This window comes from Phalangium opilio, unplaced genomic scaffold (assembly GCF_054372755.1).
Source record: "Phalangium opilio isolate 3A_F unplaced genomic scaffold, DU_Popi_V2 ptg001170l_1, whole genome shotgun sequence".
In the NCBI taxonomy this organism is placed as follows: domain Eukaryota; kingdom Metazoa; phylum Arthropoda; class Arachnida; order Opiliones; family Phalangiidae; genus Phalangium; species Phalangium opilio.
In genome coordinates, this window is record NW_028324255.1 from 12171921 (window position 1) to 12198004 (window position 26084).

General features: G+C 38.2%; 1 protein-coding gene and 2 long non-coding RNA genes across 3 annotated transcripts; all 3 read left to right on the forward strand.

Annotated features, from left to right (window-relative positions):
* Positions 1-6453: 6453 nt before the first annotated feature.
* On the forward strand, positions 6454-7631 carry LOC149587306 (uncharacterized). Its single transcript, XR_016380314.1, has 2 exons — positions 6454-7305; positions 7421-7631. It is a non-coding gene; the product is annotated as an uncharacterized LOC149587306 (long non-coding RNA).
* A 9808-nt stretch (positions 7632-17439) lies between these two features.
* On the forward strand, positions 17440-18948 carry LOC149587307 (zinc finger MYM-type protein 1-like). The gene has a single exon (XM_089863553.1). It carries the CDS (start codon positions 17440-17442, stop codon positions 18946-18948), a length of 1509 nt encoding a protein of 502 aa, XP_089719679.1.
* Positions 18949-19009: 61 nt separating this feature from the next.
* LOC149587308 (uncharacterized) lies at positions 19010-20306 on the forward strand. The gene is made up of 3 exons (XR_016380223.1): positions 19010-19194; positions 19263-19362; positions 20138-20306. It is a non-coding gene; the product is annotated as an uncharacterized LOC149587308 (long non-coding RNA).
* Positions 20307-26084: the final 5778 nt, after the last annotated feature.

The window sequence follows — 26084 nt, forward strand, 5'->3', positions numbered from 1 at the left end:
TCAAATATGAACTTTTTGACTTTCAAACGAGTGCATTATGGGCGTTCAAACGAGAGCGATATTGGCGTTCACACGAGAACTAAATTGTTCAATCGCAAAAGGTGAGCAAAACAAAATTAATTCTGCCCTAAATTTACTTGATTCCGCTGCTGTAAATTTGTACTACAAACAAAGCTTTCATTAAAAATAAAATAACTTCTCATCAATTTACTATAATTTACTTATTTACCTTTAAATAAATATATATTTGCCTGTATAAACATCATTATACAATAATATCAAAGGAAATGTTACGGATTATTGCGTATTTCACCTTTCCCTTAGGCCTTCAAATATTTTGATAATTGCTACAACGTTATAATCGGAAAGAACTTGATAATGAACTCTTTCCTTAAGTGCAGACTTTCTTCATACAACTGAATTATTATTTAACACAACGATTATAGTTTATGTGTTTCAATTTCACCCGCCCTCAGAAGATGTACAAGCTTTAAACACATTAGATTTCTTTCTTATCAGTGTGTTTACTATATTTAATATAGTATGCCCTACCATAAGGCATTCAGCGATGAAATTTGAAATCAAATTTCTCTAGGCTATTCAAAATTCAACGTCAAATTTCAATGCTTCATCAAACGCTTTGTCCACCATGTATTGTTAAATGGTGAACTGCTTAATTTTGAACGTAAGCAATTGAATATGAACGCTTGATCAAACTCTCCGATGTTGCTCAATAATGAATGCATAAAGATACATTATTAAACGTTTAATTTTCCAATTTAATTTGAGCGGTTTCGTGCTTAAATTTACACGATATACTAACCTCTTACGCACCGTTCAAATATGAATGCGTGAGCGTTTAATTTTGAACAATAGTGTTCTGTTCAAATTTGAACGCAAAGAAGTTACTCAAATTTGAACGCAAAGAAGTGATTCAAATTTGAACACAAATAATTTATTCAAATTTGAATGTTAAAGCGTACCACCACAGTGTCGGGGCTATGCACGCCTAAGCAATCAAAGATGAACCTCACTTTTTTACAGTGTGGTTAGAATTTGAACGTAAAGTGGTTCGTTGTCCGAGTGATCTGGATAGTCTGTAGTTGGTTGGTACCAGCTGTATATCAATTAGATTGATCGGAATGTGCAATTTTCTTCGGTTAATAATTGAAAGGGTATTAGGATATTTATTTTATTAGATATGATAAATAAGAAAATACAAAATTGATTTATTTCTGTTTTTGGGGGTTTTTTTTGAGTAAGATTAATTAATGTTATTAAAAAATATACTACCACACTGGTCCCAAGGACTAGTTTCAAAATTATCCTTATTTCCCAGACTGCTCTCAATCAAGGATTGACCAAAATATTCTCGGCCGCATGGCGTCACTGTGGATCCGTTGATGTCTGAATAAATCATCATTCCGTGTGAAAGAGTAATCACACTGATTACATTTGAAACCACTGTGAATGCATTGATGAGTGATCAATTTATTCTCCTGCGTGCACGCATAATCACACTGATCACATTTGAAGGGTTTTTCACCACTGTGAATACGTTGATGTCTGAACAAACCATTCTTCCACGCACTTGCATAGTCACACTGATCACATTTGAAGGGTTTTTCACCACTGTGAGTGCGTTGATGAGTGATAAAAACCTTCTTCTGCGTACTTGCATAGTCACACTGATCACATATGAAGGGTTTTTCACCACTGTGAATGCGTTGATGTGTGAACAAACAATTCTTCCTCGCACTTGCATAGTCACACTGATCACATTTGAAGGGTTTTTCACCACTGTGAGTGCGTTGATGATTCAACAAACCATGCTTCGTCGCACTTGCATAGTCACACTGATCACATTTGAAGGGTTTTTCACCACTGTGAGTACGTTGATGTTTGAACAAATCATCCTTCCTCGCACTTGCAATGTCACACTGATCACATTTGAAGGGTTTTTCATCACTGTGAATGAGTTGATGTCGGATTAAATGGCTCTTCCGTGCACTGCCATAATCACACTGATTACATTTGAAAGGTTTTTCACCACTGTGAATGCGTTGATCATTGACCAAATTTTTCTTCTGCACGCACGCATAGTCACACTGATCACATTTGAAGGGTTTTTCAACACTGTGAATGCGTTGATGTCTGAACAAACCATTCTTCCACGCACTTGCATAGTCACACTGATCACATTTGAAGCGTTTTTCACCACTGTGAGTGCGTTTATGAGTGATCAAATTATTCTTCTGTGAGTACGCATTGTCACACTCATTACATTTGAAGGGTTTTTCACCACTGTGAGTGCGTTGATGAGTGATCAAATGATTCTTCCTCGCACTTGCATAATCACACCGATCACATTTGAAGGGTTTTTCACCACTGTGAATGCGTTGATGAGTGATCAAATAATTCTTCCTCGCACTTGCATAATCACACTGATCACATTTGAAGGGTTTTTTACCGCTGTGAATGCGTTGATGTCTGAACAAATCATTCTTCCACGTACTGGCATAGTGACACTGATCACATTTGAAGCGTTTTTCTTTGGTATCCTTTCGAATGTCAAGTTCAAGATCCCTTTCATATTCAGGTGAATATTTGTATCGAGTTGAACATTTTTTCTTGGATTTTCCTACAGAAAAGAAATAAATTAAAACCTCAAATGATATCATACAACACGCTTCAAAAACATTGTTTGTTCAAAAGCAATTGATAAAACAGGTTATGCTTAGGCTTAAAATGGCAGAAAGACAAAGAAATAAGTTCGTGAACAAAAATAATCCATGTCCGAGTCGAAACAGGGGTTTCCAAAACCTAATATACTCGTTAGGAACGTGGAAGATTTTTGAGTTCCTGGTGTTACTGATATCAACCCTGCAGCTTGGTCGAATTTGGAAATTAACTAATTGTGACTGTGTATGTAATAAAGAACAAACAAACACCTTTCTCAAATATATATGTAAATATGATTCAAATTTCAAACTTCATCCCACGTTAGAAATTTGCGTAAAACTGAATGCGAACTTTCCCATAATAAACGTATAATAAAATACACGTGACAATATGAACAGTGAAAAAACACAAGCATGAATTCAACGGTAAAGTTAAGCTTAGCGATAATTTTGCAGTCTCTCCTGTTTCTGCTGAAACAGACTAGCACAAGAAGTGATGACAACGATTAAGTTATAGAAGAAGCAAATTAAGATTCAAAGAAAAAACATATTAATCAATTATTGTGGTAAAAATATAATTCAATTTGAATTTGTAGTTAACAGTGTTAACTCTGCCAATCTAATTCCCGGTTGCGGACGATGTGAAAAGATGACAACTACCTCGGGGTGAATTTGAACCACCGACCTCTGGGTTACCGTCCCACGCTCTAATCAACTGAGCTACCGAGGTCTACGACCTCACAGTAATTCAATTAGACGTTTTTCTCCAATAGCGAAGATATCATTACTGATATACCATTTGCTATATCAAATATTGTTAATTATAGTTAAATAAAGGGTAAAGGGTTATATTCAATATTATATATATTGTGATTCTTGCGTTGATGTCTGAACAAAATATTCTTTTGCGGTCTGACATAATCACACTGATCACATTTGAATGGTCTTTCGCCACTATGAATGCGTCGATGTTTCATCAAATTATTCTTCAATGTGCTGGAAAGTCACACTGATGGCATTTGAAGGGTTTTTCACCGCCAATGAATGTCTTGATGTGCGATTAAAGTACTGTTACGGGTACTAGCATAGTCACACTAATCACACTTTGAATGTATTATCAATGAAAACGAGTTTAGAAACAGAAATATTCCATGTGTCAGTCGAAACAGCGGTCTCGAAAGACTTGATCTTACCTAACCCAATTTATGCTTTCAGATTGTGGAAACTTTAAAAAAAATTTAAAGGTAATATAAATATACTTATAAAACACATTCATATTATTTGTTTGAATGATATCCCACGTGAATCTAAGAGGTGCACAAATCTGACTGTTGAATATATTTGCAGTGATGTCACCGGGTTCGATCAGGGACGGGGAATGGAAGTTTTCCCCCTGATTCGATTATTTAAACTTATAGAACCGTCAGAGTCACTATTTAGAGACAACGTACAGTCTGCTTTATGCCTTTAAATGTTTAGCTCGTGTGAATTTTACTTTCGAACCAGCCCGAACCGTTAAATCTTTGCAGAGACAATTGTAATTAAACATTAATGTGCTTTGCACATTACATTATCTAAAGAAACTTTGTTAAACCACCCGATTAGTACCTATGGAGGACTTATCCTCGCTTTGAATGTGTTTATGTGCAATCAAACTACTCTACTGAATGCATCCAAGTCACACTGATCACAAGGGTTTTTCAGCACTGTCAATACGATTGTGAATGCGTTTGTGTATGATCAAATTACTCATACGATTACTACCCTAGTCGCACTGATCACATTTGAAGGGTTTTTCACCACTTTGAACGCATTGATGTATTATTAAACTACTCTTGTGCGTGGTGGCATAATCAGACTGATCACATTTGAAGGGTTTTTAATAGGGATGCAACGATTCATAATTTTTCGGAATCGGCCGATTCGATGCATCGGTCTATAAAAAATGGGCTTCGGCCTCAAGGTTATACGTTTCTTCTTCAATTTTCCCATAGCAAACATAGAAATCACAAACATCATTTACAATTTATTACCAAAAATACAATATTATTCAATTGAACTTCATGATAAAAGGTAATGCGTACGAAAACGCGGTATTACAGAAAAAAAAGGCGTGTTGAAACAGTGTTGTTCAAAGGCGTTTCCTGATGAATAAACGAGCATATCAACAAAAAGGGGATGGAGATTAACTTAACTGCCGAGAAGAAACCTTGGCTCGAAATCTGAAAGGTTGTACTTTTAACTTTCAGCTGATTTTGAGAGAATCAAATGCTAGGTGACGCTGCGTAAAGACAAGTTACCAATTTATTTCGCTCTGTCACCCCCTCTCTATTGTCAAAGTATTTTTGCTCGAAATAAGCACCAGCTATGATAAGAGAAGAGTGAAGACCCTTGGGAAAACGGGGTATTTTAAGGGTTTGTTTCATTATTCAAAAGGATGAAAGGCCGTTTAGTGCTACAGTTCAAATTATGTAGAATCTTAAAAATAACATAAAAAGTGTGAACGTTTTGTCCAACACATGTTACTACCACAACGACTGAAAGTGAGCATCGATTAGCGGCTTTTTATCCAAGATTAGTTTTCATCTAGCGGAATTAGGTTCAAAAGCTTATCATACTGATTTTCCGGCAGGGAGTCCGTGTCTCCCACATTCGAGATTTTTGGGAGAAGAAAAAAAATATTCGGCTTTTATTACGCAAAACAGTAGTAACTACTCAGAGCAGTTAAATCATGTTCATGTCTGACCAAAGAACCGTTCTCTAGTATAGGCACAATGATCACGTTTGAAGCGTTTTTCTTCAGCACCGTATGTAATGTGACGTTGAAGATGACTTTTATATTCAGGAGAATATTTGCAAAGAGTTGTACGCTGCTTCTCGCATTTTCCTTCAGAAAGCAAACAAACTGAAACTTCTCACAATTTGAACCAAACACATTGTACTGTTCAATACCACTTGATAAAACCGGTCATGCCGAGCACTAAAATGACTCAAAGTTAAAGAAAACAAGTTCGGACAACAAAATTAATACCGCTCCGAAAAGAGACGACTGTCTCCGAAGATTTTACCCGTCAGAAAGTGGAAACTAATGGTTGTTAATTATTAAGAAAATATTTAAGGTTTTAGTCTATAGGGTAATGGCACCTCCCTGCCTTTGGCTACGTTACGCTCTATGAGAAATTAACATGGAGTGCCACTACTCTATTGCAATATAAATATGCTTTTGGAAGGGAAAATAATATGACTGCCGTTATTGAAAGGCGTCAATCTGTCCTCTCTTCTTTTTTGTTTCTAGGTGACGGAGTTAAAATGCGAGTAACTGCAATTCGTTAACACGTAACTCCAAATTAACTCACGACTGTGTGGGATACATTTGGCACTGGCGTTACCCTTATGAACTGAATATGATGTTATGTAAAGTGAAAATTTTTGAAAGAGTCGGATATCATCATAATTTATGGATATGATGGCCACTTCTCCGAGGAAGGTAGTCAGTCACTCAGCGTAAGCGGTGTATGTAACAAAGTCGTGATTTACTTATTGCAACGATTAAGTCCGAAGAAAAGAAAACGTCTCGGATAGTTTGCCACGACAAAAACATTATTTTGCCGAAAGGCTCCACCCAAATCTCAAGGATGTTTACCTTAACACCATTTTCTCTCTAAAACCATTGTTTCCCATAATTTTCAATATATTACAAATTGTATCCATTACATTTTTAATAATACATCGTTTCACATTTCATTATCAGTAAGACCAAAAGCGGTAAGGCTTCACACGCAAAGTACGCATCTTGGGCCTAGGTGAGCTACACGATATATTTGAAACGCCTCGTATAGAACCTAACACGCGAAGGACAATTATTCGGTGCCGCGGTTCCTTCGGCACTATGGTCAGTAGCCCTATCTTGGAACACTTTCTCAAACTTTTTGGAAAGTCAGATTTTTCAGTAACAAATAAGTTACTGAAGTGAACAAGCAGACCATTACAATAAGTTTGAACTATTGCCGATCGATTGCACCCATTTTCAGATTGCTAAGACGCGTACTTTTCCTGCAAAATGGGTTTTAAAAAAGATCGATTTCAGCCCTAACTTGGAACAGTTCGTCCTAAATTGGAACGCCCCCGTCCTAAATTGGAACACCCCGTCCTAATTTGGAACACCCTAATTTGAATACGAAAATATCTGTGTTTTTGCAACTAATAATAAGCAAATATAATTTGTTAGCGATGCTACGACCATCTAGCGACCAACGCTTTCCATTTTATACCTGTACATATATTTTAAAGGGCACTGAGTGTCATCTGCTTAAAGCTTCAAAAATTGGCGCGCTGTCAGTTCACTACGGTTAAACATTGTAAATTAAATGCACTCTAACGGTATTTCGAATGAAATAATTACCAAGTTAGATCAAAGTAACCTACACTGTTATGTTTTTGTGGCGTAATTGTGTCGAATCTACATTTTACATCAAATGAGTCATGATACGGTGTTTGAAACCCAATATCACTAGGCGAAACATGCTAAATCAGCTAAAATTGGCATCACGTTTATGACTAAATCTGGACACTGGGCTGATAATACATCTTAATCTACGCTAACGGGACCAAAAGTATTAAACAGGTAATGAATCAACGCATCTTCTAAGGTCTTTTTGTTGTCCTTTAGTGAGTAAAACATTAGTTATGGATGTAAAAAGATAGATTAAATTTTCGTGTATCGGGGTGTTCCATTTTAGGCAAATGAGGACATATTTTCTATTCGAGTTTTCTCAATAATTTTTGGGCCTAACCTGGCGTTTAAAGTGTTTAATTTGAAGAGAAAGATCCGAAGTTTTCAATGGAATCATTTTCGTAAGCCTATGTTTCTCCCATTGGCCGTGAAAGCTTATTTCCCGAGACCCATGGGAGAACTTTCCCTTCATTTTGGAAAAAATAAATTATGCAAAATATGAGGTTGTCTAATTATGCTTGTATCTTATCTGGAATTTATGATAGAGTCTTGAGGCCGTGTTTTATGGATAGAGGGATGTTCATTCTTCCAAATGAGCCCTTAAAATATTAATTTGAAGCTCTCAAACTTAAGTTATGACGATTTTAAGAAAAGTGTTCCAAATTAGAGCTGTTCCAAATTAGGGCAGCTGACCCTACGTGTTCTATTTTTCAAATGATGCACATGTTTGAGGATAAAATATTTTACTTAAGGAATTTTGGTGAAAAAAACTAAGACAAGAAATTTTTTCAAATAATTGATGTTTTATAATCACGTCTTCAAAAATGAAAATTTGAATATCTGTTACTTCAAACAGTTAATTTTCTACACTTATCTCTTCCTTTTTTGCGTCTTTGTGTACAAAGACAGTTTTTATTAATTAATATCTTGGTTTCGGGTAGGGTGGGTTAGGTTAGGTTACTTTCACCGTAGGTAAAACGTAGTAAAAATAAGAGCAATAATGCAGTTTCAACTCATATTAAAAAATTGTAACTTTGAGTAGCTTTTATATTTAGAGAGAGTGAAAATGAAGTTAGAAAGTCATGTTTAAGAAAATATTGCAAAAAGAATGCGGATAAGCATAAAAATACAGTATATTTAATCCAAAAAGACACACTAGGTCTTCATCCAGTTCAATAGAATTGCGGTCGAATGGGAATATATTATAATGAAAATGTACCTTTTGGCTTCGTTTGGTAGAATAGGACACCACCAAAAATCCTTCTGTCGAATGGGAATTCGGTTGAATGCGACCAAAGTGAAAAAAGAGCCTCTCCATTTAACTGTACAAAATATCTTGTTTCTCTTTAATCTTTGTTTTGATTACGTTGGTGACCTCTTTACCCTGAAAATGTTACTCGTATGTTCTTTCCTACCCTCGTTCCGTAAAAGGAACCCAATGAGGATTTTTGTAAATTCTTGGTTATTTTAAATAAGTAAGTTTCTGATTTTGGTATTTTCAGTCTGTCGGTTTACACATCGTGAATGACGATCATCTAATGACATATCTTGTATCTTTTGCCTCAATTGGCGTGATATTGGGGAAAATTGTAATTGGCATAATTGCTGATAAAACATCCTACAAGGTAAGAACATATTTATGTTACTGGTGCAAGAGGCAAATTGGAATATTAAATCGAAACGCAATTTCGTTTTCTTTACAGGTTGCTCTTGTTTTGATTTGTTTATGTTTGGGGCCTTTCATTCAATTGCTCACACTCTGCGCATACCTTTCTTCGGTACCTTTCTTAGTTTCATTTTCAATCTGTGGGTTTGTGGCCTTCTCGGCGGCCAGTCAGTGCCGTCTTATCCATTGGGCCCGTTGGGCACTGGCCTAGGGGCCCCTCAACAAAAGGGGCCCCATAATTGTCACATAATACTCATTTTACATTTGTTGTCATAAGGAAACCGCTTGAAAATATAAACTATTTTCCTTCGGTCATTCAGTCTTTTCAATAAAAAATTGGGCCTTGGAACTTGAAAAATATAAAACTAAAAATCTGAGACCTATGACGTCTCTTACATTATCCCCCTTCCCTCCCCATGGCCTCACTTCACAGCCGCACATCAGCTTATTTTTTTATTTTGAAACCTTCACCCTAAACCAGACTCAGTCTAGACTGTCATTTCGCCCTGGGATTTTCTCTCTCATTCTCGCGGTTGGGCAACACGTGGGCTACAAGTTTATTTCTTTCCCTGCTGAAAGTAGAGAACTATGTTTAAAATATAATGTTATGAATAAATTTTGACTGGGATGTTAGACAAACAATAAATAGAGATTATTGGTGATAAAATCAAAAATGAAACGCAATACTTTGAGCGGTGCCCAGAAGAGAAAACGAGCTGCGCAGGAGAAACAGAAAGTTAGCAAACTTCCCAAGGTAACATCTTGGTTCCATCAAACTGCCATGAGAACTGCTGAGCCCGTTAAAAGTTCTCTTTCAACATCACCGATGACCTCAACGACCACAGTTCCAACCGACTTTGCAGTGGAGTCTTCACTTGTTCCTGCAACTGATCCAGATGAGGATATTCCACCAGTGGAAGTGCCTAAATGTGAAACAAAAACATCTTTCTTCCAGGAAACAGATGCAGGGCTCTGGGTAATCGGCGATCCTAAAACAGTTGATTACTGGATTAGAAATGGGCCGACATCTTGTCAGAACCATGGAAGCGACCTTTCCAAGTCACGCCGAGTGTATAAAGCAGACGGCGAAGGGCATCAGAATTCCAAGACAAGATATTTGTCAAAAAATGTGTTCCATCGTGAATTACGTAATGGCGAGAAAATAAAGCGCGAATGGCTTCTTTATTCACCATCCCAAGGTCGTTTATACTGCTTTGTTTGTCGTCTGTTTTCCAAAATCGAATCTCGTTTTGCAACGACAGGATTCAATGATTGGAAACACAACAATTTAATTGATCAACATGAAAACAACGAGGAGCATCGCAAGTGCATGACAGCATATTTGATTCGACATAAAGAAGCGGGAAAAGTAGATTCTTTATTACTCCAACAGCATCGCTCTGATCAAGAGTATTGGTACAAAGTTTTCACGCGGGTTGTTTCGGTAATTCGCTTTCTAGCTTCCAGAGGGTGTAGCGGACTTTGGGGTCATAAGGCCCCGCAGTGGTTGGCTATGCCGTTGGAGTTCGCGTACAAACTTATTTAAAAATAATTTTAGCCGTGGGGGTAAAATCCAAGATACTTTATTACATCTTAACAGTCCAGAGGGTTAAACAGAAGTGACTCGAGATTCCTTCTTATACGTTTATCTTTTCCAGGGGTTTTTGACCAAGGGGTTAACCTCCGAGGAGAGGAATCTCGTTCTTTTCAAAAATGAATACAAAAGAGTTTATTTTTAGAAGCGAGAAAAACATCTCGTTCTTTACAAATTTCGAGTACTGTGACGAAAGGGTTAACAACAGGTCAGGGGTGTGAGTGCAGGTGTGTCCAGTATTAAGAGATACAAATTTGTAGGATGCAATGAACTGTAGAAGTTCGTAAAGTGAAGTCTAACAAAAGTAACTTGTTACAATTCCCCCGACAAAGGATGAGAATGGGTTCGAATACTTAAGAAAAAACAAAAACAATTATGTTGTGTTACAAAAATACAAATTTAAGAGATTGAGGTAACAATGAGTTTGCAAAATACCAAATGAAATGTTTAAACAAATTACAAGAGTCAAAAAAAAATACTTTTACACAATATTACTGTAGTAATTGACTAATTCAATTTACGAAATTTAAATCAAAAGTTTAAACAAATTAAAAACAAGCATTGAAATTATACAATTTTAATCAGTAAGTGGTAATTTTTTTTTCATTTAGAATATTTAATTGCTTTTGTGTTAGCTCGCTGAGGGCGGGGATTGTGTCGCAATGGTTGTGAGACGTTAGGTTTTTTCCTTGGTTGGGGAACAGTGACCTGTGGCAAAACTAAAGTAGCGTCTCTTTCAACGTACGGTTTCATATTAGTAACGTTAATTATACCCTGATCTTTCAATGTCTTAGGGTCAACCAAAGCGTAATTTAAATCGCTAGTTTTAGCCGAAATTTTGTACGGACCATCCCAGCGCTCGGCGAGTTTCTTCGTAAAATTTTTAATTTTCGAAGATTGGTGATGCGTTCGCGTCATAATTAAATCACCAATTTGATAATGAACATCGCGTCTATTTTTGTCATAATTTTGTTTTTGATGTTCATGCGCTTTTTCTTTAGAAATTTTGACATTTTTTTTTCCGTCATTTTATCAGTCAAATGTTGAACATAATCGGAAATATCGTTAAGGGGGTCGGCAGAGGGGTTGCGTTCCAAAAAAACGATGAATGGGTAGCTTGAGCTCGCGACCGGTCAACATAAAATGGGGCGAGTATCCCGTGGACGCGTGCGGAGCTGAACGAATAGCTAAAGCTAGTTTGGGTAGTTGTTCATCCCAACGTTTATGTTCTGTCTCGACATATATAGCGACCATCTGTTTTATTGTTTTGTTGGAACGTTCAGTGGGATTTGCCTGTGCATGATATGGGGTTGTGTGCTGTACTTTAGCCCCCCCAATCGTTACAAATTGACCGAAAGGATTCGCTAGAGAATTGGGAGCCATTATCCGCTATTATGATTCGTGGAACTCCATATCGAGGGAAGATTTCCTCCGTGAGTTTTTTTGTGATAGCGGAAGTGGTGGCTTTTCGTAAAGCGAAAATCTCAACGAATTTAGAAAAATTGTCAATTATGACCAGCATGTATTCATTTTGTTTCGAGCTTCGCGGAAAAGGTCCCATTAAATCAAGTGCAATGGTTTCCCATGGTTCTGTTGCACCTAGGGTGCCTAAGAGACCAGCTGGGCTTTGATTGTCAGACTTGTAAGCCTGACATTTCGTGCAAGACTTAACGTAATTTTGAACGTCTTGATTTAATGTGTTCCAATAAGCTACTGTTTTTGCGCGCCATAGCGTTTTGTCTATACCTAGGTGTCCTGCAGTGGGGTCGTCATGTATCACGCGCAGCAGGTGGGGTATCAATGTGCTAGGAATAATGGGAAGCCAAGCTATTGGTTTCGCGCGTTTTTGCTCGTGGCGGCAAGGCCTTGTTTCCTGTAAGCGGTAAACCGCGTTTTCTGCAATGACGTAACGGTCTGCCTTATGTTTAATGCGTCTAGCGAGCTTTTTATCTGTTGGCAAGCGACTAGATAGCAAATAGGTTTTAAGCGCTAAGATCTTTGGATCGTCATCTTGGGCTTTAGCTAGTTTAGTCCTATCAAACACGTCAGTTAAATTAAAATCTACTATGGCAGAAGTTGGGTCAGCGCTCTTAATGGCGAAAACATTTAGGGAATGACAGGGACGGCTAATGAGGTCCTCAAATAAATCTGGATTATCCGCATCCAGGTGATCACCATTATCAGGGATTGGATAGCGAGAGAGCGCATCCGCGACCTTATTGTCAACGCCTTTACGGTGTTTTACCTCAAAGGTGAAACCCTGTAACTGGATAGCCCAGCGTGTGAGCTTGGATGACGTATCTTTCATGCGGCGCAGCCATTGCAAAGCGCTACTATCCGTGATCAGTGTGAATTCTATTCCTTCAATGTGACGAAATTTATTGATCGCCCATACCACAGCGAGAAGTTCGCGTTCAGTGGCGTGATATCTAGATTGAGCAGGCTGTAGTTTTCTACTAGCGTACGCGACAACTTGTTCGGTGCCTTTGATGTCTGTCTGAAAAAGGACCGCCCCTAGACCTAACATGCTCGCGTCAGTTTGAAGGAAGAATGGCATCTGATAATTCGGCATTTTAAGGATAGGAGATGAGATTAATTTTTGTTTTAAAGCGTTAAAACTCTCATCACATGCCGAATTCCATTCGAACATTGTATCCTTCTTAGTCAGCCTAACCAGGGGTTCAGATAAGTCGGCGAAATCGGGTATAAACTCTCTATACCAGCCGGCGCAACCTAAGAAGGCTCTAACGTCTGTAGCATTCGATGGTCTATGGTATTCTGATATTACGCGTACCTTAGCGGGGTCAGCTTGAATACCAGTCGCGGAAACGACATGGCCTAAGAATAAAATTTCAGAACGATAAAACTGGCATTTATCTGGACGGCAGGTTAGACCAGCGTCGCGTAATTTGGTTAGAACGTGATGAAGATGAACGTGGTGTTCTTCGCGAGTTTTGGAGTAAACCAAAATGTCGTCAATGTATATCAATACAAATTTTCCTAATTCATTTCCAAAGATTAAAACCATGCATCTTTGAAAAGTAGCTGGAGAATTCCGAAGACCAAAAGGCAAAACATTAAATTCAAATAACCCGCGGTGGGTGACTACTGCGGTGAGGGGTTTTGCGGCTTCATCAAGTTCTAATTGCCAAAACGCGTCTTTCAAATCAATGATTGAAAAACAAGTTGTACCTTCAAGGAGGTTAATTTCATCCCTAAATATTGGTAGGGGAAAGGCGTCAGGGACCGTTATTTCGTTTAGTTTCCTAAAATCTCCACACACGCGAGGGATTGAGGTAGTTTTCTTACCGACTAATAGCAAAGGGGAAGAATACGGTGAAAAACTTTTTCGAATAATACCCTTTTTTAGCATGGCTTCGAGCTGCGTGTCAACTATAGCTTTGCGAGCTGGGGAGAGGGGATAAGCTCTGGATTTAAACGGTTCCTGGGAATTTAATACTATCTTATGCCTTAGCAAAGTACATCGGCCTGGTTCACCTGTAAAAACCTCGGGAAATTCTTCTATCAAAGCCCTGACTTCTGAATCACATGGGGTGACCGCATGTTTGTTGGCGACAGGGGTGCTGTTTACGCTAGAAGTGTCAGCTGGGATGATAGGGGAATCAACAGGGGTGCAAGGCCGTAGAGGTTCAATTATAGCTAGCGCAGGTAAAGGGTTAGCATTGGCTAAAGGGTACGCCGTGGGTTCATTCCCAAAATGAAACGTGCCTGAATGAGGTTTAGCGTGGATTAACGTAAATTCGGAAAAATCCCAACCTAAAACGACATCGCTATCAACGGAGTTGGATACGGCGAACACGTACATCCAAGACCGTCCGGCGATGGTAACGTTTAACGCGGCTTCACCAATAACGTGAAACGGGGTTAAATCGGCGTTATTCATTTTTGGTCCTGACCACGGGCGTAAAGTATCTGACTTACCGCGTGCTTTACCCCATAGAGTAGTGGATATAGCGGAAATTTCTGCCCCACTGTCTAACACTGCTAAGCCTTTATATTGACCTAACGCTATTTCTACTTGAGGTCGGTGGGCAGCCACTCGTACCTTTGTTTTGAGATTTTTCTCAGGAATGACTTTCTTGTCATCGGGCCCTTCAGGGTATTCTAGGGGGAGGTTCTGCCAGCTGGGGTTATCAATGACAGAAGAACCTATTGGCGAAAAGGCATGTGACGTTTGCGGTGAAACGGCTTCATTGAGAGCGGCCTGAATCACGCCTGAAATTTGATTTGGGGAAGATTCATCTTCGCTAGCCGCCGTGGCTATACTAGAAACTGTCCCGGGAGGGTTAGACGCGTGGTGTTCGCTTGCCCTATTGCCATTTTGACGCCTAGCGCGGCATTGAAACGACTTGTGTCCCATTCTGTGGCATTTCTTACATTGCACTTGCTTAGGTTCCCTGACTACATTACTGGCGGCATTATTTACATGTGGCGATGAATTGTGGCTATTTTTAGGAAGCCCTGTACCCTGAATGGAGTCCCTAGAAGTTTGAGGTGGGTTTAAATTTTGGACAGGCCGAGGCCTATTTTGAAAGGTAGGACGTTGGCTTCGCGGATTTTTACCATCGAAACCCTGACAACGCCTCCACAGATTCTCTGCCTTTTGAGCGCTTTCTTGAACATCTATTAGCCTTGGGTTGTCTGGTAACCTCATAAAGGGAATTAGATGTGGATTAAGGCTGTCGAGAATGTGAGTAACTACAGCTTGAGGAGTCATGCAAGGGTCATACTGTAGTGCTAAACGTTCCATCTCTAGAATAAAACCTAAGACTGGTTCGTCTTCGCGTTGCTTACGCCTATTCAGCTTGTTTTGTAGCTGTTCTTTAAAATCTACACCGATAAATGCTCGGCAAAAGTGTTCTTTAAACTCCGACCACGTGGGAATACTTCGCGCCATACGGTCAAACCTGTATAAAGTGTCGCCCTCTAACATTCTTTCTACTAAATCCCTTAACTGTGGGTCAGTTAAATTACATATTCTTTGGAAACGCTCAGCCTCCGACAGGAAAATTAAAGGGTCTTTTCCCGCGCGAAATTTAGGAATTTGCGGTGGGCCTGGTCTAGCGTATATAATAGGATTTGTAAAATTTGGAGGGGGAATGGACAAATTAGGGAAACTATAAGAGTTCAACATTTGACCATTTCCATTGTTTGACGGTACATTTACATTAGTATTACTTTGATTACTATTAGCATTTAAAACACTAGGAGAAGCGCCTGATGGCGGCATATTCGTGCTAGACGAATTACTTAAACTACTAGGACTAATAGGATTAGTAACAGTAGGAGTGGTCCCTGGAAAACCCAAGTTAAATTGACCATTGGTCAAAGCAGTTATTAGATTTAACTGTTGTTGGTTTTGTTGGGCTACTAGATTAGCTAGTAGAGCACCCATACGATTTGCAATATCGTCAGCCAAAGAAGATTGGCTAGTAGTCAGGGTAGTGTTTGTGGTACCCGAAGTAGGACTACTGGTTATAGGGGTGGTTGGATTTGAATTGGGATTTGGATCACCTTTTGAAGACATTGTGTCTACTAAGTTAGAGGAATCCTGATTTTGATAATTTGAACAGTTTGTGTTTATATCTAAATCTACGTTATCTGAGAACACAGGATTATCCTCGTTTTCGTTTAAAAATTCCTGTGAGGGGGATTAAATTTCTGTTTCTTCACCAGAAGAAATAATATCTAAGTTACGGGCCTGAGATCGCGTATAGCGTCTTTCCTTATCCATAAATTATACACATTTGATTTAAACAATAATGATAATAAAATATTGTCCCGTACTAGTAGTAGGTCGATAATTTTAGAAAAAAAATTATTTGTGTCCAACCTTATTGTGTTCGGCGTAGAGTGCCACTCCGGAGTCCCGCGGTCCTTCCGGAGATGATGGGCGACGATCCGCGGTGAAAATGTTCTATTAGCACGTTGTCCCGCAGTCCAACGGTAGATTTTCGAAGCGTGATGCGTCTTGTAGCGTGCCGTCCCGCAGTCCGGCAGCTGAGTAAATCCTTACGGAGTTGATGAGTGACGAGGGTTTGTGAGGGTCACCTCGAGGCACGTTGTCCCGCAGTCCAACGGCAGAAGTTCTTGTTGTTTGTCGTTCGTTCGGTAACGTACCGTCCCGCAGTCCGGCAGTGAAGAACAATTGACGGTGAGCAGCCACGTCGGAGTCGACTCGAGTGATCTTTGGTGCAGCTGAAGAGTCCCGCAGTTCTCCTCCCAACGACCAAAACGATGCTAGAGATCTCGAAGATCGACCAAATGCACGACGGAAAAGGCGCTATGGTACCACCGGCAACAGTCAGGAACGACGGCAACCTCCGGCAAAAGAAGTCATCAAGGATGGCGACTCGGTAGGGAAACCGACATCGAAGCACGGCGCCTCCACCAAAGTTGTAGCGGACTTTGGGGTCATAAGGCCCCACAGCGGTTGGCTATGCCGTTGGAGTTCGCGTACAAACTTATTTAAAAATAATTTTAGCCGTGGGGGTAAAATCCAAGATACTTTATTACATCTTAACAGTCCAGAGGGTTAAACAGAAGTGACTCGAGATTCCTTCTTATACGTTTATCTTTTCCAGGGGTTTTTGACCAAGGGGTTAACCTCCGAGGAGAGGAATCTCGTTCTTTTCAAAAATGAATACAAAAGAGTTTATTTTTAGAAGCGAGAAAAACATCTCGTTCTTTACAAATTTCGAGTACTGTGACGAAAGGGTTAACAACAGGTCAGGGGTGTGAGTGCAGGTGTGTCCAGTATTAAGAGATACAAATTTGTAGGATGCAATGAACTGTAGAAGTTCGTAAAGTGAAGTCTAACAAAAGTAACTGGTTACAAGGGCTACCATTTCGTGGAGAAAATCAAACAATTGGGTCTTTAAAAAATGGAAACTACTTAGGTATTTTAGAGTTGTTAAGTGAATTTGACCCCTTTTTGGAAGAACATCTAAAGCAGTATGGGAATCATGGGAAGGGAAATCCATCGTATTTATCGTCAAATATTTGCGAGGAATTTATTGAAATAATGGCTCAACATGTTCTTTGTGCTATTCTTAAAGAAATCGAAGCATCAAAATATTATTCAATAAGCGTGGATTCCACTCCTGACATTTCACACACTGATCAACTAACATTTACGGTCCGGTATATTAGAGGATGTGAGCCTGTAGAACGTTTCCTTAAGTTCATCCCCATATTTTCTCATGGAGCGGAGAATCTAGCCAACACGGTTTTGGAGTTCCTTCATGAAAACAAAATACCAGTAGCCAATTGCCGTGGTCAGTCATATGACAATGCTTCAAATATGTCAGGACGATATAATGGATTACAAGCGCGCATTAGGGCACAGAATGAATTTGCCATGTACGTCCCCTGTGCTGGGCACAGCCTTAACTTGGTTGGAGTTAAAGCTGCTGAGTGTTGTCTAGAGACTATAAAATTCTTTCACTTTGTTCATCATCTGTATACCTTTTTCTCCGCTTCTACACACCGATGGAATGTACTTTTATCACATCTAGGTAAAAATGTTGCGGTCAAGCGTCTGTCTGACACGAGATGGTCAGCACATTTTGATGCTGTTCGTGCTCTAAATGGTGGCTTCGAGAAAATTAAAGAGGCGCTGGATTCTATATCTGCTGACACTGACCAGGAAGTGAATACAAGGCGAGAAGCGGAAGGACTGAGCCATAAAATGGACCACCTGGAAACGATCTTCCTCACATTTCTTTGGAATGACATACTTGAAAGGGTGAACAAAATAAGTAAAGTCCTGCAGTCTGAGGAAGTAAACATACTTGTTGCCATCAACCTTCTTGAAACCTTAAAAGCCTACCTTCAGGAAGCAAGAGAAAAATTCTATGAATATGAATTAAAAGTGAGAAATAGATATCCTGATATCGATTACACCGATGGGAATAAACGAGAAAGAAAACGTAGTGTACGTCTGACTAGACACGATGGATCAGGCGAAGAGGTACGACTCAGTAAAAGTGAAAGGTTTAAGGTGGAAACTTTCCTTCCAGTGATAGACAGTTTAGTTTGTGAAATTACGAAACGTGCAGAATGTTACTCATCAATTGGAAATCTGTTCTCTTTCTTCGGCGAGTTAAAATCAATAGATTCTGATGAATTAAAAAAGAAGTGTGAATATTTGGCTAAAGTATATCACAGAGATCTTGATTTAGAGGACCTTTTAAATGAATGTATGCATCTTAAACAATACATACTTCTTGCTAAAAATTGTGATTCGCTACCTGCATTGTATAAAAAAATTATTTCGGACAATTTAACATCTGTGTTTCCGAATGTGGAAATAGCCCTAAGAATGTTCATGTGTATGATGGTTACCAACGTTTCAGGAGAGCGTTCATTCTCAAAACTAAAACTTATTAAAAATGAGTTGCGTAGCACAATGGGGCAGAAGCGCTTAAACTGTCTATCTATCATGAGCATGGAAAACGACATCCTAAAAATGATTGACTTCGATCCAATTATAAAGGAATTTGCAAGGAAGAAATCGCGCAAATGTTTCTGACTTTGCGTTGACTGTTGAATTTGTATGCTTTTGTCTGGAGGAAATAATAAATATTTTTATTTCTCGATTAATTTCTTTTATACAGGGGGCTGGGTGGCCCAATATACTGCACTGCCCAGGGGCCCATATAGCACTTAAGACGGCCCTGCGGCCAGTAGTACTTTTACTGTCTTTCCAATATGTGCAGTTGCACTGTTTGGTCAAGCTCATTCTGGAAAGGTTTCTGGTCTTTTATTAACTTCACAGGTGATTTGAAAAGGTTTCCTTGATGTTTGGTTCATAGAACTATTTTTGCTAAATTTCGTGGTTTTTAGATTCTTGGCAGCCTTGTATCGAGCGCGATAAGCGATCCTTTGCAAGCCATATTAGGATGGAACTGGATGTTCTTTCTGCAGTTGGCGTTTTCTATTACAGGTATGTCGCTTAAATAACCGGGAAAGGACACAATGCTTTTTAGATTTTAGAAATCGAATGACTTTGGAATTTGGAAGAGTATATAACAAATAGAGCTTTTACCGTTACCGTTTCGCTTTTCGAAAAATCATCTATGAAATTAAATTTGAGTATTTCCCATTTCTGTAAAGCATATAAATTTCATCTTCTGGGCCTTGTTGAAAAAAGGGACTGTGTAAACATGACTATATACTAGACCTTGCTATATACTACTCTATTTAGAGCCACCTCACATCCGCGAGTGGATCACGTATTTGGAGACCAGCTAGTTGGGAATCCATAGCACGTAGTATTTGTACATATCCATGGTGTAAATCGCAGGACAACTCATTATTTTTAATTTACAACTGAACGTTTAGCTTTTAAGGACATTAATAGATATGATGATTTTTGCTTCACTCTTTAGTACATATAGTTTATCTTAAATTTACAAGTCATTAAAATACTATAGCGCTTTTCGATTAGATTTCGCTTAAATTTTGGTTGTAAATTGAATTGTCGTTCAGTGCATGTCGATATGATGCCAATACTATTGATCTGAAGTTTGTTATATAACCCTCTTAGTGGGAAAAACTTGAAACTGTCAACAAAGAACAAATGTTAAATCAGATAGAATTTCAGCTGAAAATTATTATTGAGAATAGAAAAACTCGCGCTTATACTTAATAACATACCCTATCTTTGCATAACTCACTCAACTGACAACTTTCGTTTCTTTTTTCTCCAAAACTTTCAGCACTGTTCATCACCATATTTCTTCCTGCTAAACCGAAAGATTCCAAATCAGCCATAGAAAGCTTGGAAACTCCAAAAGCCAGTGTTACGTTGAAAAAATATTTTCAAAAATCTTACAGTTCCAATGAATGTACAACACATGAAATTCAAAGTCAGTCGTTAAAACAATGATGGAATCTACTTTAAAGTGTTTGATTTTTAAAATTGGATTTATAAATGTAATTTGAATTTAATGCTAAGAGCGAACTATATACTATAAAGCTCTGTTTTATTTCGATATTGTTAGAACTTCTTTTAATATTTATATTTAAAATGGAGGCTTACGTTTAAATTTAGCTTTAATACACGTATAAATAGTCAAAACTTATATTTAAACACGGAAAGTAACGCTTAATTTTATTCCTTACATTGTTGCTTAGTTCAGACTGAATCGAAAAAAGAAGACACTTATAGGCCCAAGCTAAGATAATTACGATTAACATTGGCGCTGTTTCGCGTTGACTGTGCGCGGTTCAGAGTGAGCAGAAAGTTAAAAACACATTTATATTAACATTATTAGGGCCTTTAATAGAACCAAGAATTAAGACGCAATTAGATCGCCATGGTTATACGTTTGATCGAACAAGGTTACATTCGTTTGTGCATGTTCTCCTTTTGTGCGGCTAGAGATAATTGGTGTTTTCCATGGATATCTTTTTTTCCTTCAAAGTTTTGTTAAGCCTGTGACTTATTTACAGATGGGTCCCTTTAAGATTCATAGGGGCTTCGTAGCTAGCCCCTATACCATAGGTAACCGACAGAAAACTATAATAACTATTACCGTTAACTTTAAGAAGTTTTTGATGGAAAGGAGACACCGGGTAAGACAAGTGGGGAGAGAACTTGCAAACTCAGAGGGCAAGTGAATATTCTTGATAACACACCAACGGTTGGCCCTCTGGTAGCGGTTTATGAATTTTCCTTCCAAAACGAGAGACGCTCGTGGCGGTAGACGGACGAACTAGATTCAAGCACCCGCGTCCGTGTTCCGCGGCTTCAGGTTGAGGGGAAGGGGATGGAAATTTTTTGGAACTCAACCAATTTTTTTTCTCTCTCTCTAGTGTAGGCGCTATGGAAGCGGCATAAAATCCTCAAATTTGTTCACTAGTGCCAGGATCTAATACCAATGCTAGAGCTCTTTACTTTACTTACTAGTCTCGTCATACTTCTGTTATGAGTAAATAGCAGTAGTTGCATATTCAGGAATTAATAATATATATTTTGGTTTCCTGACTGGTTATATTTATGATATGATAAAAGTCTGTTTATATTACTGCATTGTTAACTGATCAAAGTGTTACAATGGAAAGGAAACCGACGGTAGATTAGAAAGATACGTATTTTTTTTTCGTTATTGATGTAGAATAAGGTTCATATATAGGCAGTGATGACACTGCAATGTTCAACTCTTAGTGAAATGACTCAAAATAGATTACATATCCCATTTAAATTTCTCGAAAAATATTATTTGGATTATGATGAAGGCATTTACATGGAGGAAGGATAGGAGCTATGGGCTCTATAGGAGAGGCCAACTAATAGGCTAGAGAGAAGCCAAAAAGGGACACTGTGGCGCCGCCAGACGGCGAGTAAAGTAACTAAAGTTTAAAAAAATTATTGCGCAATAACGTGTAAACAGGTATTTTGGGAAATCGAAAAAAAAAACAAATTTCTAGCATTTCATTTATAAATTTTGCAGTTAGGAGCACTGCAATCAATTACTAACCACATGTTTCGATTTGTTGGCAGGCCATGGTTTTGAGTTTCTTTTCAAACTTTAGTTACTTTACTCGCCGTGTGGCGGCGCCACAGTGTCCCTTTTTGGCTTCTCGCTAGCCTATTAGTTGGCCTCTCCTATAGAGCCCATAGCTCGTATCCTTCCTCCATGGCATTTATAACAGTTCAGAAAACCGAAAAAATGCTGTTATAAGAAATTATTGGAAGGATATTACATTCCACCATTTATGGATATTATTATTTTTATTTTTATTAATATTATTCTTATTCGAATATAGTTATAATTAATTTATAATTTGCGGTGGTAAATGTGGAAGGAAATCTAACAAAAATGGGACAAAAGAAGTACCTGTATGAAAACTTATATTTTCATTCGTTTCCGGGAGCAACACCATGCATTTTAATTAAGCCAAATATCAACGTGTTATGCGCTTATATAAATATCGAGAGAAATTATATTGGGTTAGAAAGTTTGTAGTTGGTTATTCTCGACGTAGGCTATACGTCACCTTTTCTTACAAGATTTAACTATAAAGGAAATACTGCCTTTTACAACGTATTTCCTTTATACAGGCCAGAGAAAATTTGGGGGAACACCTGGGCAGGTTTAGGAATTTTTACAAGATTCACAGAATCTCGGTGAACCCCTTTGCTGTATTTCATATCAAATATGTTCCTCAGACTGAAGTAGGATTAAAACAAGTTGGGAAAACCAAAATATTACCTCTCCGAGTCAAGAGGTCTACTACTACAAACTTATTTACCTAGATATGGAATTATTTCTCTTTTTACCTCTCCGAGTGACGTATGTCACGGAGAGGTTCTAATTTCGACGTGTCTGTGTGTGTGTGTGTGTGTGTGTGTGGGTGGGGGTGTGTGTGTGTGTGTCTGTCTGTTGTTACACCCACGTGACCGCGTTCGCAGTTTGCAAATCGGAGCAAACGTGTTCTCAATTTCCGGAAATTTCGAAAATTGTATTACACTTACAGGCTATTACTCCATTGCCTGTCTAACATCACCAGCCTCTGGTCTTTGTCCATCCCACATGGACACCAGTCTGTACACACTGGCTTCTAATCACAATCATCTGCTGCTCTTTGTCCATCCCACATGGACACCAGTCTGTACACACTGGCTTCTAATCCCCACCCTCTTGTGGTCTTTGTACATCCCACATGGACACCAGTCTGTCCACACTGGCTTCTAATCACCACCGTCATCTGCTCTTTGTCCATCCCACATGGACACCAGTCTGTACACCTGGCTTCTAACACCACCATCTTCTGGTCTTTGTTTTTGTCCATCCCACATGGACACCAGTCTGTACACATTGGTTTCTAGACACCACCATCTTCTGGTCATTGTTTTTGTCCATCCCACATGGACACCAGTCTGCACACCTGGCTTCTACTCCATCATCATCGTTAAGGTTAAGACATACGCGGCGATCGGCCAGGGTTACGAGAAACGTCCGGCCTCCCTAAGGTGGGGTTTCCACCAAAGGTTCACGCAATTGCGCTGTTCTTATCCATGGCTGCGATTCGAAACCCTTATATACTACCTATTTTAGTAAGGCGAAGCAACCGGCGTATGCTTCATTTCAAACGCCAATATTAGTCAAGTCTCTCAAGAATGTTTAATTGTTCTTTTTTAAAACGATGTAACGTTCAATAAGGCGAATAACTAACGAAGAAAATATTAAATATTAATTATATTTATTTTAATATTTAAGATAATCTTGTTTCTCAATTCAAAATTAATACGGAAAGAGTTAAAAGCAGTCTATGTTTTTGTCTGTATGTGTCCGTCCGTTGTTACAGTAGTGCGCTGCGTTAGAAGTTCGTTTTGTTTTGATGTGTAAAGAAATCCAACACAACCATAATATTCCCTTTATCCTTAATATAAACTGAATATGTGGAAATATTTTTCGTAATTATGATGCATTTAGTACTTTTGTAGCTTTAAAGCTCTATTTCATTTTGATATTCCAAAGATTTTTTTTAATATTATTATTTAAAATGGATGTTTATATATTACTTAAGCTATACTACATCTGTTTATAGCATAATCCTTTCTAAAATCATAGTGAATACAAGCATAACGCTGCTATGTTGGTCAAATGACCTCTTATTTGTCAATAGGCCTAGTGAACCAAAAAGTAAAAGTTTGGGTTTGGTTTTCGTTTCTGTATGCAGAGACATTAACGGTTCAGAGTGAGCCGAAAGTTAAATACACTTTTAAATAATTAGGCTTAGATTTATAATCATGGTGGAAATCTGGGTCGCGTTCAGCAGAGCCTCGCGTTGCTGAACGCGGCCCAGGGATTTTGTTTTTGAATTTTGACGTCACGGTGCTTAGCGCTGAGCTAGCGCGGTCTTCAAAGAAAATAGTCTGCTTTTTTGATAACGTGACGTAAAACGCGTAGTTCTCAGCTTGGCGAAAAAACCATGGAGGAATTAATACAAATAGCTCTATGGGACTATAGCTATTTAATTGGCGTGAAACCAGTTGATCACGCGAGAATTTTAAGAGATATGTTAGTTTCTAATTTTAATTATAAAAGTTGTTATCTATCTCTATAAATATGTTATCCTACAATTTTTGTTAAGCCTTGGTACCTTGCACGCTTTATTGCGCTAGCGTCATTTATAAAACGCCGATGACCCGTTTTTCCCCCATCGGATGATTTTAATGTGTACAAGTATATCATTATTGGATGTAAAATGTCGTCTGATTTACAGTAAATTTGCTTTGCTTTGTATACTGCTTTAATATTTCATAAATTTTAACTTAAGAAACATTTCCATATCTGGGTAAATAAGTTTGTAAGTAGTCGTCTTGACTCGGAGAGGTAATATTTTGGATTTCCCAACTTGTTTGAAGTAAAAATTTACGAAATATTGAAGCAGTATTCCAAGCATAGCGAATAATACAGTAAAGCATACATCCAATAAGGATAAATCTTGGACACATGGAAATCAGTCAATGGGGAAAAGATCAGGAAATGAAGTCTACGCTTCAGCTGTTTACCGTATATTCTGATAGCTACATTCACAACTGGTTTGCAGTGTAAACACTATCGTCTCGTCTCACTTCAACAATATTCTTAGTTTGCCAACATGAATGTTAACGTTAAATAACACCAAAGCTAAATTTTAGCTAGACGCACTAATAGTCAATGCATACCATAAAGAGAATAAAAAGTCTGTAGCTACTACCCGTTTACCATTAGCCCTTTTACTATTCTAATTGCCACCATGATCTTTTCTTCTATTATAAAATCTTAACCTGATTATTTAATAGTGTATTTAACTTTCGGCTCACTCTGAACCGTTGATGTCTCTTCATTTCAGACACGAAAATCAAAGCCCAAAGTTTACTTCACCTCAGGCCTCAATTATTTACTCTTTGTTTCACTAAGCCTATTACGGATGATACTTAATACACCCGCCGGAATCTAGGTCTTAGTTTTCTTCATGTAATCACAAAACCAAGGATTATTCTATATACAGATGTAGTATAGCTTAAGTAATATATAAACAGCCATTTCAAATAACAATATTAAAAAAAATCTTTGGAATATCAAAATGAAACAGAGCTTTAAAGCTACAAAAGTACTAAATGCATCATAATTACGAAAAATACTTCCACATATTCACTTTATATTATGAAAAAAGGGAATATTAAGGTTCTGTATGATTTCTTAACACATCAACACAAGGCTAACTGCTAATGCGACGCACTAGTGTAACAATGGACGGACACACACAGACAAAAACATAGACTGCTTTTTATCTCTTTCCGTATTAATTTTGAGTTGAGAAACAAGATTATCTTTAATATTTAAATAAATATAATAATTTTTAATTATTTTAATCTTCAATAATTAACATTAATAATAGTTAAATCGTTTAAAATAAAGTTATACCTATTATCATCTCAAACTTTGCTAATATTGACGTTTAAAGTGAAGGGTACCCCTCTTGCCCGCTTTCTTCAAATTTTTTAGGTATATATACGATTCGTTTCCATTATAATAGTAAGGAAAAAGCGCAATTGCGAAAACCTTTGGTGGCGATCCCACCTTAGGGAGGCTAGACGTTTCTCGTAACCCTAGCTGATCGCCGCGTATATCCTAAAATCAAACGATGATAATGGAGTAGAAGACAATG